The sequence below is a fragment of the Scleropages formosus genome, chromosome 9 (assembly GCF_900964775.1).
Source record: "Scleropages formosus chromosome 9, fSclFor1.1, whole genome shotgun sequence".
NCBI classification, from domain to species: domain Eukaryota; kingdom Metazoa; phylum Chordata; class Actinopteri; order Osteoglossiformes; family Osteoglossidae; genus Scleropages; species Scleropages formosus.
This window is the reverse complement of record NC_041814.1, coordinates 32107349-32123977: the sequence shown is the minus strand read 5'-3', so window position 1 is coordinate 32123977 and position 16629 is coordinate 32107349. Positions and strand designations below refer to the sequence as shown.

The window sequence follows — 16629 nt, the reverse complement described above, 5'->3', positions numbered from 1 at the left end:
TGCACAGTTCCTTAGCTATTTCAGGGTAAAACGAGTACCCCCTCTCCTGTCCCAGCTCCTATGACCACATTCACTGCTTGACCACCTGTACCTTTATCCACCTTCAAACCTCGGGGGCCAAAGTCAGTCTGCAGTCTGCTGCCCTTCACCCAAAGCAGACCCCATTCCACAATGCGAGCCATCAAACAATGCATTCATGACACAAAAATGTGTTACTACTGCTTTCACCATCGAAAACCGTGGATAACAACTGCTTCTATGGACGGAAGTATACATAATCAGGTGATCAGAAGTAATCTATGCTGAGTTTTGTGCACCTACTCGTGTGACGAACATCGGTGCATAAAGTGGAATAAACAAACTAGATTTACTTAAGAATCACGTCTGCAACTGTTTTCTCCTAATGTAATGAACACATTGTATTTTCTCTGAGATGTTCGTCACATTGGAGAAAAGCGTCTGCTAAATGAATAATGTAATGTAAAACCATGTTTGCTCACAGCTAACAGTTCATGCATGTGAAAACAACAACAACGATGCATCCCTTGGAAGCACGACAGACATCTGCCTCATATAAACTACTCCACAGACATGTTGGGGCTGAGAAGCAGCATATGGACCGTGTCTGGAATCTGGAGACCTTGTTACTGGATCCACACAAACACACACAAGACGATGCTCATCTGCTCAGGACAAGGAACTGCACTTGACCAACTGCTGACAGGATCAGAAATGTCCGACTACATGCCACGAGTCGTGCCATGTCACACGTGTCATGCTGTTAGCTGTGTGCAATGTTTTTACTACCACAAACACGTTGGCCTTGAGCAGGGGGACCTTCGGACCCGCACACAGAGACAAACGAGCGGGAGCTATCACTCAGCTCGGGAGGCCCGGTGGACTGGAGCCTTATCACGGAAGTGGCTCCATGGGAAGCATGGCGCCAGCAAACGATCAATGATTAACACCGAGCACATGGGGAGCAACGACGGGATCAAAGAGCAGTGATGTGGGACCTCACACCCTGTTTTAAACCTCCACCACCTCCTGCCTAGTGCTTCTCGGTTTGGGTTGAGCACTCCTATGATCGAGTAACCGTAACATCAAGCTGGGCACTCTGCTGAAAGGAGGGCTGAAGACATTCATGCGAGGCATGTTCAACTGAACGCAAGGTCCTTCAGGAGCCCCTGCAACACAAATACACACAAAGTATAGCTACACCTATAGTGTGTGAGTGACGGAGAGTGTGTTCCGCTGATGTATGGATGAGTGACCCATTGTAAGTAGTGTGTATAGCAGTGTAAGTCACCTTGGTGAATAAGGTGTGTGGACTGATAATGCTACATAGAGTTCATTGGAAGTTGCTTTGAAGAAAAGCATCTGCTAAATAAATCTAAATGTACACAACATGGGGATGTAGGAGAGGACAACAGAGTGCTGTGAGAAGACATGCCACGTGAGAGCAGTCTGCACACGTGCTAAAGCACCAATCTGCCTGCACACAGTAAACAATGAGAAAACAATGACAAGTTGGCACTGTGCATCTACTTTTCAAATAAACAATTTATAGTGCTTCTGCTTTCAAAAAACAACTATAGCACCATTTTTCTTGGACTCCTTAAAAAATGTGCCAGGAGCTTCTGGAAGGAACCAAGTTGGTGGTGACTTTTCTCAGACTCCTATTATGCAAGGAGAGCAGTGCCGCCAGGGCTGAACAATGGCAGGGGAAACCCAGGGCACTGCAGTTTAACCCCTCCGTGGTCCAGAAAACATGCAAATGGCCTGACTGCCAGAGCAAGGAGTCTAGATGCCTCCCCGTGTCAGCAAACAGATGCTAAAAGAAAGGACATTAAAAAGCTGACCTGCATATTTTAATTAGAAAACCCCCACAAACAGTCTGACCCAGCTGGGACAATAACGGTCAGTCTGTGTGTCTATCCTTGGTGCTGGTCGCTGCACTCGCCGGCACATTACTCTGGCCAAGGCATGTGGTTCTGGTCGCCTGGGGAATCCTAGATGCATCACTTTGGGAGGTGGCAATGCGGGACTGGAACACAGACGTTGCTCCACGTATCCAGTTAACCTGGTTTTATATAACAGTTGACGACCGATGCTCAACCAATGAAACACATTCGTCACCTTGGGCTTAGCTTGGCAGACGTGCACCAGGATGTGGCTGTGGAACTGCAGGCATACACCGAGGATGATAAGTGCCAGAGCGTGATGGGGCTGCTACTCACCTGCCTGACAGGAAGCAAGACCCCAAAGAGCACAGGTCACGATGTGAGGGCCACAGCATGGACAAGGCCCAGCACAGCCTTTAGAAAACTTGCAAGTTTCCCAGCTGGGGATGTAGGTGAGCTGCTGACTTGAGGACCTGGACATATCAGTCAAACCTCAGCATTGCTCCTCAGAAGGGGACTTGACCATAAGTGGTTCTGAACACACCAAGCTGCAGCAAACCCAGAGCAAAAAACCAAATGCAAAAAGTTACATTAGTAAGGTTAGGCTGGATTCTGACGCGCTAGATCACAGGCAACACTAAAATATTCTAATATTTCAAATCATTTCTATTATTAAACTAACAGTGTAGAGGTGAGTTTCTATTTAGTATTCAGTGTTTAACCTTAGGAACCTCACCACCCAAAGCACTTCCCCAATCTGAGCTGCTTGCATTTTCTGTTCCACTTTCAACTCAGAAGGATAGAGACGGTGATGATGATAATGATAAAAACAGTACTGACACATGGACAGGGCTGGATATCAAAGTGACCATATTTAAACAACAACAATAATAATTAATATTATAGAATACACAGCAGGCGTTTCACAGTAGTGCGAGTGCCTAACTATACGGGTATAATTCTCTAAAAATAAAATATCTGTTTATTAATTGATGACAATGGGTTTGTTGAATTACTGAAAAACTGGAGGAAGGAATCAAAACAAAGTCACATTACTGGCTGCCGTGGAAAGGTCTGAGAGAAGTGTGTTATCTGGGGCAGCCCAACAGACCTCCTGGTGTGTGTGTGTGTGTGTGTTTACATAGTTTGTCTAAATCAGCTCTCTCTGGCGTTTTCTAAGCACAGGCTGCAGTGTTAACCCACTCCTGCCCTAACCCAAGGGATTTGGTGAGCCTACAGCTCTCGGGGTGAAGGATTAGCTCGTGCACTCGAACTGGGGAGTCATTCCAGGATGATCACAGCTGGACGTACCCGTAGCTGCCCACGAGAATGATCTGTACATCCAGCTTATGACCCGGACCGTGGAAACACCTGCTGTGTGCCAGGGCTCAGGCTTCCGCAGTTGTGGCCATACCAACATGGAGCCACAGTTTTGAGTGCTTTACCAGAGAAGGAACGAGGACAAAACCCAGTTTGCTGCCCCTTCGGCTATGTAGTCAGAGGTTGGAGCTCAGGGTGCCCTGCTGCTGGCCATCCAGGTAGAGTCTATTACATCACCAGCGCTGTGGACTTGGCTCCTCACAACATGTGCGCTGCAGGACAAAGGTCAGGATGGTTCCACATACCGCACATGGGTAGTAATAGATCACCCAGGCCTGGAGCAAGGGCACTGTTGCCAAAATTACACACCAAATTACAGGAGGAGGACATTTTCTGTGCGCTCCTCACAAGAGCTGAGAGGCGCTTCCTTGCCTGCGTCTCTCAACTTCCGCCAGACCACATGAGGGAGAAGCAAACCGCATGGTTGCTGCCACTGCTGCTTTCTTCACCCCACTGCTGCGTGTCAGGCTATCAGAAGCGCCGTGCTGCAGCGACACACACGTCCACCTAAAGCCTGCTTATGTAAGAGCTCACCGTGTGCGCAGGACGGGGGGGACGGATGGACGTAAACCTGCGCGTCGATGTTGGCGCTACAGGACCACGCTCCAGTGAAGAACTCTAATTACATACTTAAAAATATAAGCAGGCAGCCCAAATCACAGATAGCACTCAACCAAATATAACGAGTGGTTTCCTTGCAAATGAAAAACGTACACCATGTGCGTGAGGGGGTGGAAGTGCAGAAAGGGACTGAGAAGTCTCAGGCTCAAAACACACTTGACACGAATCAACACACACCAAGACAAGACACCACACAGCGGTACCAGGTCCCAGAGGAGAGCACCTCCCCTCGCGGGACACGTCCGGTATCAGTGCTCATTCCTGCCCGTTAAACACACAAGGGGGGAGGGGGGCAGCAGCTGCTCCTGGGATATCCCACAATGCCCTGTGCAGAGCTCAGCATCCCCGCGGTACAACAGCACTCGGTAGTGACACATGGACAGGGCTACTCATCAGTGTGTCCATCATCGCAAACGTGATGTCGTACTTTGAGGAGAGGAATAAACACGGGAGCCCGGTGTGAGCCCAGTGAGTGTTCGGGGTTCGACAAGCCGCCGCCCGTCACGTGGGTCAGAGACAGGTGCGCGTGCGGGTATCTCTCTGCAGGTCAGGGCGAACTCTCTCTCTTTCTCTTACACACACACACACACACACACACACACACAGAGGAAGCACAGCTGCATTATCCCATCATCATGATCATGTGGTGCGCACATGTGGAGCGTGTCCGCGGCTACAGTCGCGGGACACACACACACACACACACACACACACACACACACACACACGTGTGCGGCACTACCGTCTACCGCGGTAAACACATCACATGATCATGTGCAGCGAGCTGCGCTACCGTAGGGCCGCTCGGACGGAGCCGCTCTCACCGCGGCGCTAGGCGTCTAACTCAAGTTCAACTGTCAAAGCGAAGCCCACCGGCGACCGCGCCACACCGGCGGGACCGTCGGACTTTACCGGAACTGTCGTTCGGTTCGTGTCCTCGAGTCGCCGCTGCGCTGCCAGCCTCCTCCTGGCTCTTGACTCCTGGCTCCTCAGCTCGCGCGCTGACCGTTAGGTTAGCGGCACGCGCGGTTCCGAAAGGAAGCCTGAAGGGAGCCGGGCCGCAGCCCTACCTACAGTGTGACAACCGTGCCGACACAGCCACCCGCCTGGCCGGACACCAGCCGGCGACTCTTCCCACAATGCTGGAAGAAGGAGGAGAGAGCCGCGTCGTCGCCGGCCCCTTCGGTTGGCGCCACTGGCACTGCTGCTGGCCCCGCTCGTTCGCGGCGCACACGATGTCGATTACCTCACACTCAGCTCAGCTGCCTTAGCTCGTCCGTCCTCGTCCTCGTCCTCGTCCTCACCTCCCACAGCCGTGCGCTTCGCCGCGCTCGTCTCCCGGCGACGGCAGCTCCTCCGATGGAAAGCGAACAACTGCAACCATTAAACAGTCAGTGTACACAGTCCGCGCTTCCCCCTTGTTTCGGGCCCTTCTTCTCTCCTCTCGAGCTCCTGGCTGAAACTCGACGGCTTTTGAGACGCCCACCTCCGCCTCGCCCCCATTGGACCGCGTCCCTGTGACGATTTCTTGGCTTTGATGTGATGATAGGAGAAAAGACCTGTCAAACACAGCATGCGTTGCCCCACCCCTTCCTTTACAATTGGGAAACAATGGACCCACCCTGACGACAGCAGTGATTTAATTCGCCCTCCTTCTGTCAATCAGTGAAGTCAGCTCACTGTGATTGGTTCCTCATCGTGACGCTGCCAGAACTGAAAAACGTGATTTGACGTGGAGGGAGACACTCTGCAGAAAGGGGTAGCGGCTTAATAGCTGAGGGCCAATGGGAGGAGCAGTGAGGGGACGCCGAGTGTTTGAGTCACACTTCCAGTCTGTATGTGCCGAAGTGGCGCTCTAATACAAACACTGGCACGTCTTCTTTCTAACAGTGGTGTGTTTCTGCGCGTATCGTCAGGACTGGCAAAATAGGAAGAGTTCTTTCTGAAGCAGGACCTTCCCAAAATGAGCGCTTGGTGTCAATCATTGTGTCTTATTTAATTCTTCGGATAAATAACTTGTTGGGTAAATTCTGTGAATTAATTCACAGTACACTTCTCTCCCTTTATTAGTGAAAAGGAATTTCATGGGTAACGTCCATGCCTTTTTCCACGGGATATTAGTGAATGTACTCCAGTATGGCACTGTAACAGCATCCCTTTGGAACAAGCAAGGCCCTGATGGTTGTGTTATTACGTGAAAACTGGGCGAGAAACAGATGTGCCCCACAGCAGAGGAACACGGGTTCATGTGTGGGGTCGCTGGGGTCAAAGAAGGTCGTTGGTTTGCGAACAGCATGATGAAACCTGAAGGTGTTGCATCGAAACTATGGCCAATTTCTTTGGCGTAACAGGTATCTGATATTTCATCAGGAATTCATCATAGCGCATTAGGTGCCCACTAGAATTAAAGAGCTGTTTCACCAATGAAATGTCGTTTTTAACCCAGCTTTCTGTTCTTTCAGGTGACCTATTGTGGTACGCAGCGCCCTGGGTTTGAATGGGGCGAAGAAGGATGCGGAGGCAGCATTCATTTCGAACGCTTTATTAGAACACCGGCACGCAGGGAAATAACGCTCTCGGTCCGAGGGCCCGTTTCCTCAAGGACCTGCGCCTCAAGCCAGCCTTCCCAGCCTACTTAGCACCCCCAGGCTCTCTCTTCTTTCTCCCCTTCGGGAGACGCAAACACCCCCTTATAATTCCCCGTACATCACCCAAATCCAACCGGTTACAATAAACACATTTCCTGCTAAAACACAGTAACACGGGTTGTTACAATATTTATGTGGAGAGAAGTTATAAGCCAGTGACCAGGCCAAGAGCATCCACTTGTAGGAATGTGAGTTTGATGGGACTTTCCTATAAAACACTGTAAATGGACATGAAGTGAAATCAGAACCAACCAGCCTGTCTTAGAGAAGACGTCATAATGTGGGATGAGATTCCAAACAGAAGACTGTCGGACTATTAAGGAATTCCTTGAGGTAATTATTTTGAAGGTGTTACACAAAGTTCCGAAGTCAAGGAAATTCGTACCCCGCACAGATTTTTTTTTTTACCTGACATAATGTGTCCTGTTCCTACACATAACACTGAAAAACACCTTGTCATTTAGGCGGGAAAACGTGCAGCGACCTCAGATCAGCGTTACGTAACGTCTCGCTCCGTCACATCCAGACGCACAATTTACGTTGAAGAGAAAATGCTTCCGGTTCACGTCCGCTCCGCTTCCGGGTCCTCTGGAGGTTGCGGACATGTCGCGCTCTGTGCCTTAGCGGACGGACGAGTGGAGTAGCGTGTCCTCCTGTGGAGAAGTACCGGCATGTCGCGGCAGGACCCCTCGGGCTTCGAGCGTCCCGAGCACCTGCAGCCACCGCCACCGAGCCCTGTAAGCAGAGCGCTTTTGTCCTCTACTCCACTCCAGTCCAGTCCAGTTCAGTCCAGGCCCCCCAGCTCCTTCGCTGACTGACTGACTGACTGACTGTGTCTGTTGCCTGTGTGTCCGAGCCCGGCGCCGGCTCCGCCGGCGTGTTCGCTTCTCTTCGGTTCGGTTGCCCGACGCGACGATCGCCGGTGACATACGTGGGCCGCCGTGCCGAACTCCTTCTAAGGCTTCTCTCCGACTTGTCTCGACTCGCGTGTCCGCGCGGCACAAGCGCGCTCTGGGATGGTGGTGGGCACCCCCACCACTGACTCAGCCGAGCCGAGCCGAGCCGAGCGGAGCGCTCTGTATTCCTCCTGCTCAGGTTACTTCGAGCTACTAGTTGTACTACACTAACTAACTTAGTCGGTCACTTTGCTCATGAGTAAAACCAGGGTAAATAGCTCAGCACACACCTCACACTGTACTCTCTAGTCACGACGTTGGTGAAAAGTGTGAGACTAGTAATGTGGGGAATAATAATACACTTGTTTAGAAATTATTTATCCCACCACGATTCAGTCGCTCTGGCATTTCCTCCAGTGCTCTGGTTTCCTCCACTGTCCAAACACATGTTTCGAAGTGAAGTGGTCACTCTAAATTGTCCATAGTCTGTGTGAGAGAGAGAGAGAGAGAGAGAGAGAGAGAGAGAGAGCGTTCCACTGGTGTACAGATGAGTGACTCGCTGTAAGTACTGTACTCTAGTGCATCAGCTCCGTAAGTGACTGGGTGAAAAGCTGCGGCCTAAATAAATACTACGGTTTTCTTTGGAAGACAGCTGTGTGAAACGAACACATGTAAACGTTAATAAGTCGATGACAAAGGACATCATGCTGGGCAAAGCGGAAGGTCAACGTAGAAGAGGAAGGCCTGCTATGCGGTGGATCGACAGTCGCCGCAGCCGTGGACGCCCCGCTTTCAGGTCTTAGCCGGTTGGCGGAAGACCGGACGCTTTTCAGGACAACGTCGACACCAACTCCGCGGCACCTAACAACAACAAATGTCGGTAATAAAGTGACGCGCTTGACTGTAGGGAAAGCAGTGCGTCCCTGTCTACGTGACTAGGTTGCGTATTGTGGGTTCTACTTTGTTCTACTGTGTTTCCAGTAGAATCGTGTTGCTCACATTCACAGCCTTTTTTGTGCTGCCCTGTGCTGCATTTCCCAACAGAAGAGAAATGCTGATGGATGTTGTGTGGGTGGGTGTGTGTGTTTGTGTGGTCACGTTCCGTAAAAGAGTAATCTTTTGTCTGCCCACCCAGGGTCCCAGAGAACAGGCGTATGTGTTGACTGAAGAGGAGAAGAAGGTGCTCCTGGAATGTGACAGGGAGAGCTTGCTCTACAGAGGTCTGTTACCATGGTGATGGATGTTGTAAACACCACATGGAGTGTGTATGGCATGCTGACCTCCTGCCCCCTCCTCTTTCAGCTGGACCGCTTGCGATCCTGAGCATGGTGGTCACCCGTGGATTAATCTCCAGAGGTAAGTTGGTGTCCTGCTGGACGAAATGGCCTGTCCCGCAACGCTCCTGTGCTCCGCTCTCACCCTTTCTGTCTCTCTTGGTGCTTCCAGGGGTCCTCAGCGTGTCTCCGACGTTTGGCTCACTTCCCAAGATGGCCTGTAAGTTCCACAACCCCCTGGAGAGCCTCTGAGCCTGAAACCTCACAGCTTTAGTGTCTCGTCAGCTGCAAGTGTTTCAGTCTGCTGTTTACCTTTTCCGTGTCCTGGTAGGCTTGGTACCGAGTACCCAAAAGGGTAGCAGGAGAACTGGGCGGAGAGCTTCAGGCATTTACATTTATTCATTTAGCAGACGCTTTTCTCCGAAGTGACGCACATGTCAGCGAAAATACAATGTGTTCATTACATTAGGAGAAAGAGACAAGAGTTGCAGACATGATTCTTAAGTAAACTTAGCTTACTTTCCGCTTGATACACCGATGTTCATTGCTTGAGTGCTTAAAACCCAGGACAAATGAATCCTGATACAATTTTTCATACAAATTTTTTTTTTTTTTTTTTAAAATAAGGTACACAAACAAACGTACATACAATACAGGAGTAGCGGCTGTGTAAAGGGTTATCTGGGAATGACCATAAAGTTACGGTGCATGAACATTTACACCGGACATGAGCTGGAGAGATCTTTGGCGAAATGGGTCTGGAAAAGGTGAGTTTTCAGACCCTTCTTGAATGTGGACAGAGTTTCTGCCATTCTGAGTGAGAGGGGGATATCACTCCACCACAATGGAGCCAAAACTGAGAACCTCTGCGCTTTAGGTGTGTGATTGGAGTTAGAACAAGCGCCCTGTGTCCCCCAGAGCTGCTGAATCCCACCTGCATTGAAGAAGGGCTCAAACCCATCTCTTTCAGAGCCGCTGATTTCCTGCAATGAGTCCAACACCATCTGCTATCTATGTATTTGTTATTTGAATCACTTCTATAGGAGATACTGCAGGGATGTGAACCAGCAACATGCTGGTGTGTCTCTCACGCACGCACGCACGCACAAGCTGTGTGTCTGTAGTTCTGTTTGTGTGTGTGTCTAAAGCTCTTTGCTGCACTTCTGTGTACCCTGTACAGCCATACCTTCAGGGTCAATCCCCCATCCCCACTCGTAGTGGAGCTCAGCCACCCCATGAATGCTATATTGTGAGTAACAGTGGTGGAGTTACCCTGCAGGTATGGACAGAGGAAGTTTAGTGTAGTAGAATCTTTACTTTTCCTTTGTGTCTAAGACTAATGGATGTGTGGCTCAGGAGCTCATGGTTCAAGCGTCCCATTTATAGAGTCTGGTTTGCAAGAAGTCGCCTTAAAGAGGTTTGTGAGAACAGGAGGCCCTGCCTGCTCCATCTTCCGTGTGCCGTGTGTGACTGTTGCTCTTGCTCTGTGTGTGTGTGTGTGCGCGCAGTCGCTGGGGTCTGTGGCTACATGGCAGGAAAGATTTCCTACATAAAGACGTGTCAGGAGAAGTTCAGGAACCTGAAAGACTCGCCGCTGGGGGAGGCCCTGCGCCTGGGCAGGGGCCACAGCCCATACCCTCAGTGAGTGCCACCTGCTGCTCCTCTCCTCTGTCCCCTTGTGTGTGTCTGTGACACGTGTCAAGTATGGGGGCTCTCGCGCTCCAGGTTCGTCCCTCAGAACCAGCCTGAGTCGGGACCCCAAGACCAGGCTGCCTTTGACCTTGCCTACGAGGAGACCTTCCGGGAAGGGTCTGGTTCCTCCGGTGTCCCTGAGAGCTACTCCAGCTACTCGTACGGCGACAGCTCATCCTACGACTCCGACTACCGGGGCGTCCCCTTCAGCTCGGCCCTCAGCGAGTCAGCCCCCAGCGGGGCCGCCGACGACGACAGCGGTGCCCTCCGAGGTGCGTGACCCGTGAGGTGCTTCAATTCTACAAAGGTGTCCCGTGGGAGGCGGCTAATGCTCCGCCATGTGTCCGCAGCATTCCCCGTTCCCTCTGAGGACGAGGGGCCCAAGAAGAGAACCCTCAGGTATGAAGAGCTTCGCAGCCGCAACCGGGAGAACTATGAAGTGGTCCTGAACCAAAAGGCTGAGGCGGCGGTCAGACCCCACCCTGAGAAGGCAGCCCCGCCCAAGGAGGGTAAGTGCACAGGAAGGGGGCAGCAGGGAGCAGTGGTGGGAAGCTCATTGTGGAGCACAGTGCACCTAGGGTAGATTTACAGTATCTTCTGATTCTCTGTGAGCACTGCTTATGAAGCTGTATTCAGGTGAGCGCTTTCGCTAAGGTGATCCTGCACACCTGCTGCTCTGGGGGTGGAGGTGGGAGGCTGCACTGCATTCCTGACCAGGCTGCTGTTTTGTTTTCCAGTCAAGACCAACATCTATGGAGATGCCTGGGAGGAGTGAGATGGCTGAGAGGTGTGTGTGTGTGTGTGTGTGTGTGTGTGTGAGAGAGCGTGTGCTCGCATGTGAAGCTGCTCCAGTGAACCTACGGCCTTGGGGTGGAGATCACCACCTCACTGTCCCCTGCTCCAAGTGTCCATCTAGATGTGTGTTCCAGTGACTGTGAAAATGAACAAAAACACAGCTTCTGAACCAAAACCTTTGTGTCGCATCTCTTTGTTGGGGCCGTTGACCTGTCGGGGGGGTAGCGTACCATGCTTACACTGGGCGCCTCCACCTACAAACGCAGCAGGGAGCAGAAGCATGTCTGGAATTGGTTATGTTTGTAACTGCAGGGGCAGCTCGTTCCGCAGTGCTTAGAGCTGTTGCCTTTGGAACCGAAGGTTGTCTGTTCAAGTTGCTTTGGAGGAAAGCATCGCGTAAGTAAATGTAACTCAGAACTCAATTTTACCACTATACCAGAAACCATAAATGTTCAAAACAGACGACTTTCCATTGAATCACTCGTTGGGTTCCATAGAAAAGTCACATATAGGGGACAGCTGGTAGCATAGTTAGAGCTGCTGCCTTTGGATGCAGAATGCACAGGTTCGAGTCTCGCCTCTAGCCGTTGTACACTTGAGCAAGGTACGTACCCTAAATTGCTCCAGTAAAAGATTACCCAGCTCTATAAATGGGTAAATACCAGTAAAGTTGTTTTGGGGAAATAGCTGTAATAATTAGAAACATTCAGTAACTTATTTTAAACTGAGCTACATTAAAATCACAGCGAAGCGAGCAGTAATGAGAGCAAGCTGTCTCCACAAACTCCTATTCGGTGCGATGGATGGCTGATTCGTTTCATAAACACATACGACGCTCCTCGTCGTTCGCGACTGACCCTCAGAAAGCAACAATAAGCGGCGTGGCAGCGAGTTGAATTAACTGAATTAAGGTGGTCCGTCTTACTCCGATCGAGTGCCCTTTACTGCCAGCTGGCTGCTTGGAGGGTGAAAAGGTTATATTTGCTCCACCGTTTGTCGAACGAGAAGCTGCCGCATCGGGGTAGTGGCTCTTTGTGGCCAGCAGGGGGCAGCTTATGACTGGAAGTGTACAGGAAGTGTGTTCCGGAGTCCTGGAATGCGTGTATGGCGGCCTCTGAGTTCATGTCTCATGGAGGAACCGACGCGCAGCAGAGTGAGAAAACGCACCTTTATTAGCGGTTACAAAAGGGTGGCAGGAACACGCAGCTGCCGGGGGGCTCGGCGGACGCGGCGCCGGGGGGGGGGGGTAGCGTTCGCTGCGACCAAACATGTCTGTAACACACGTGGGTGGAGACACAGGCGGGTGTTCAGAGGACAGCTCCCACAGCGCAGAGGTGTAGCACGCGCTGGAGTCGTCGTCCATGGAAACGACTTTATTAATGATGTGTCTGAGCTCAATCCAAAGATCACCACGGAGCGTCCGTGTGGGCGCGCTACCTGCTCAGCTATGGCTCGTCTCCTTGCGCACGCTCGCCTCTTTCTTACACTCTTCGCACACGTGGTGGCAGTGCCTGGCAAACGAGAAGTCTTCGGTCACTCGCACCCCCTGCACCACTGCCAGCAGCTCCCAGTGCGGCGTACCGCGTTATTACAGCAACGCGCACTAGTACGCGCCCGTCCGCGCTCCCAGCCTACCTCCTGTGCTCCGGGGCGTTCCAGAACCGCGGACCGAAGCCGGGGCCGAATCCAGGGCCGAAAGGCTCCAGGCCCAGTTTGTGGAACTTTTCTCTGCAGGTGCTCATGTAGGAGGCCTTGCCCACGACGTAGCCCAGCACCCCGGCCACTAGGGAGGGGTCAGAGGTCAGAGGTCACTGTCGCCGACGGGAAGAGTGGCGAGGAGCTCTGCGGAGCCCTGGCTTTACCTGCCACTTTAGGGAGCGGTCCGAACCTCCCGGAGGACTTGAGAACCCCTGTGAGGACACGAGGGGAGGAAGGGGACAGAACTGTGTCACTAGGGTCACTGTGTCCCTGGGGGGCGGTTCACTGGCTGCTCGCTCACCATTCTTACCGTTGTAGATGAGCCCCCCAGTGACGGCCATGCTGCCCAGGGACAGGGGAAGAGCTGTGAGGGGTGGAAACAAAAGATCTTCAGCAAGACATGAAGAGGTTCACACGCAGAACTATGGACACACACTTAAATAGCAAATACATAATCATAGCAGATAGTGTTGGACTCATTGATGGAGTGGCCCTGAAAGAGATGGGTTCGAGACCCTTCTTCAATGTGTGAGGAATTCAGCAGCTCTGAGGGACATAAGGAGCTCATTCCAACAAAGTGGGACCAAACGGAGTGTTTCTGTGCCCCTCGTTTTCCAAATATTGGAAAAATAATGTATGACGGAGACCAGTGCTTCTCTGCATATACAGCATTCCCGTTTCCCACAATGCTTTGCACCGCAGTACACTGCACGCAGTGGCGGACGTTGTGGTGAGCTGAGGTGCGTAGCTGCGGGGAGTGGACCCATGTCGTTGGAGGCGGGAACAATTTAGCACTCCTGGGGGGATGGGCCGACGTGAAGCTGAAACAACCCAGCCAGCCAGGCGACCGCGGGAAACGGGGTAAACAGTAAACAGTAAACAGTAGAGCCGGTTTCAATGCGGTGGCCACACATTGCAGATGAGCCCAGACTGTGAAAAAGAGCCAAGTCCTCAGTGAGCACATGAAAGAAGTAAGCGCGTGTGTGTGTGTGTGTGTGTGTGTGTGTGCGCGCACGCACGCCTCACCTCTGCACCAGAAGCTCTCGTCCCGACACTCACGGATCACTCTGCGCACGTCCTCCCTGTCCAGGTGGCGGTCCGCCAAGGGACACTGCAATCCACACAGGACACTTGACCACGTGAGCACACCATGACCCCTTGACCCTGTGACCCCCAGGATGACCTCTGCTCACCTTCCCCTCCCTTCCGCGCTGGGGAGATTCCCCGGGAGTCTCGACAACCACCGTGCTGCTCTCCACCATGTTGCTCGCTGCTCGCTTCTTGCCTCTCTCTCCTCTCTCTTACCCACTGGCTGCTTACTTATTGGCTCTTGATGGCCCCGCCCCTAACCCTGCCCCTAACCCCGCCCCCAGCCCTCAGTTGACACAGCCCCTCCTGTCCCCAAGGCAGCGCTGCGAAGGGCCCCGCTGCTGCGACAGCCTCGCGCAATCCCGTGTAACCGAGGGACGTGATCCCCTCCCAGGTCACGGAGAGGTCGCTCCTGCGTCACCACATGGGGGCGTCGTGCGGACAGATAGTCTGTGAGCCTGAGAACCGCAGTAAATATTTACCCTAAAACATGGTAATCCTCCAAGCGCTGAGTCACCGAGTGCCCTTACACACGCTGAGCCCCCCTGAAGGAGACATGTCCCCTGCTGGCCGTTTGATCAAACAGTTACACACTCTGTCGAGACCTTGAGAAAAGGTGTTTTCAGGTAGTCCCTGGGTTACGAACGCTCGACTTGCATACAATCCGTAGTTCAAAACCACCCCCTTACTAACTGGAAGTTAATTTGTCTTCACCCTTAAGTAACAATCAAATAAAAATATAATAGGCTTAATTATGAAGTTTTTATTCAAGTTATTGTACATACCATAATTTGTGATAACAAACAGGTGCTACTTTGCGACACGCATCAAAACATTGCACATCTACAAGGGTTCATCGGCTTGGGGGGGTGTGAGCCTGAGGTAGGACAAAGACTTCCGTCTTTTCGGTCGGACCATGGGATGTTAAGCGTCTCGTGCGTTACTGTATTTGGCTTTAATTTTTTTTCTTGTTTGTTTTTGCCCTCCTAACCATGGCACCAAAGTGTAAATGTGATGCAAGTGGTGTTGATGCATCAATGAATAGGGAAATGATCACGATTGAAACTAAAGGGGAAATAATGAAGCGAAAGGTAAAAGGCCAACAAAAAATGCAAAAAGCAAACAAAGTTTACTGTTTTTTATACCTACACACAGACTCTCCTCTCTTTCTCTACTATAAATACTGTAGTTACATTTATTATTTTTATTGTTATTATTATTGTTGTAGTATTATTTTAAAGATGGTTTAGTGTATCCGGAAGTGTTTAACGTTTATGCATAGAAAGGTAGACGATATACAAGATACTAAGACAAACATTTGACTAACTGATGTTAGATACCTAACATACCTAACTGTTCCGATTTACGTCAAAATCTGACTCAAAGGTGACGTTAACACACACACACACACACACACATATTACCATGCTGTTTAAATGACTAAATCAGTGTAAGAAACATGGTACATAGTAATATGGTGTAAGTGAAGCCACACAAGTGACACACACACACACACACACACACACACACACACACTGGTCACGACCCCCTCCGTGTCCCTGGACTCAACTCCCCCCCCCATGCTGCGGGCTGCTGGCGCCCTCTAGTGGTCACACTCAGATCGGCGCTTCCATCGCCGAGAGACTCGAAACAATCCGTTCATTTCAGTTGTTCTCACTGCTAAGGTGTTCATCGAACCCTTGTTCACTTGTCACATAAGAAACGACACCAAGGATGGCTACGCCCACAATGCAAATGAGCGTGAATTCGAACAAATGAATGTCCCTCAGAGGGGGGATGCGGTGGCGCAGTGGGTTAGACCACAGTCCTCCTCTCTGGTGGGTCTGGGGTTCGAGTCCCTCTTGGGGTGCCTTGTGACGGACTGGCGTCCCGTCCTGTGTGTGTCCCCTCCCCCTCTGGCCTTGCGCCCTGTGTTGCCGGGTTAGGCTCCGGTTCCCCGAGACCCCGTATGGGATAAGCGGTTCTGAAAATGTGTGTGAATGTCCCTCATAGCCATGACGTCATCAGCCTTTGCAGGGGGCCCTTTTTTGGCGTAGCTCTTCAGGCGGGTACGAGCTCCATCCAGGATGCAGACGCGTTGGACACATTTCCAAAGGAAATAACAGTATAAATGTAAACATTCATCTATTCGGGACACTTTTAGAACCCCCCCCAATCCCCGCCCCCACCCCCACTCCCGTCTCGCGCACACAGTGCGTATTAGTACCAAACACTGCAATTCGACATCAAAGCCGAAAGGGAGCTTTGGATTACATCAAAATCCTGACGTCATGCATCATCGTTTTGGTTGCGAACTTGGACTGCAAAAGACTAATGGTCACATCTGCACGGGAAACGCGTGCGTGGGATCACATCTTCAGTTTACACACAACATCTGACTAGCGAACGGGAGGTCACGCCCTGAGGTAAACAAAAGTGGCCAGCTTCAGCCAATGGGACGTCAGAGCACGCGACAGTTCCAGTGATCGATAGCCTCTCTGACCAATTGCAGTGGCGAAAGTGCGGGCACTGTCTGCTCACCTCTCCAATGAAATCCCGTCGTGGGCCGACTTAGAGTTGCACGAGGAAACCTCTGAAACAGATATTCGTGGTAAGATCTGCGACCAATTAG

The 16629-nt window shown here is 51.4% G+C and overlaps 2 protein-coding genes across 3 annotated transcripts; one reads left to right on the top strand and one right to left on the bottom strand.

The window, feature by feature from the left end:
• Positions 1-7126: 7126 nt before the first annotated feature.
• On the top strand, positions 7127-11237 carry ociad1 (OCIA domain containing 1). Its single transcript, XM_018733114.2, has 8 exons — positions 7127-7290; positions 8585-8669; positions 8752-8805; positions 8896-8943; positions 10232-10364; positions 10449-10687; positions 10766-10924; positions 11153-11237. Exons 1-8 carry the CDS (start codon positions 7225-7227, stop codon positions 11188-11190), a joined length of 822 nt encoding a protein of 273 aa, XP_018588630.1. The 5' UTR covers positions 7127-7224; the 3' UTR covers positions 11191-11237.
• A 1132-nt stretch (positions 11238-12369) lies between these two features.
• ociad2 (OCIA domain containing 2) lies at positions 12370-14220 on the bottom strand. 2 transcript variants are annotated; one of them, XM_029255014.1, is made up of 7 exons: positions 14102-14220; positions 13935-14019; positions 13219-13272; positions 13073-13120; positions 12846-12993; positions 12648-12721; positions 12370-12482 (listed from the first exon to the last, which is right to left on the bottom strand). In XM_029255014.1, exons 1-6 carry the CDS (start codon positions 14168-14170, stop codon positions 12652-12654), a joined length of 474 nt encoding a protein of 157 aa, XP_029110847.1. In that variant the 5' UTR covers positions 14171-14220; the 3' UTR covers positions 12370-12482; positions 12648-12651. The 2 variants fall into 2 exon arrangements, with proteins under 2 accessions (XP_029110847.1, XP_018588631.1); XM_018733115.2 differs by having other exon boundaries at positions 12370-12721.
• Between the last annotated feature and the right edge of the window lie 2409 nt (positions 14221-16629).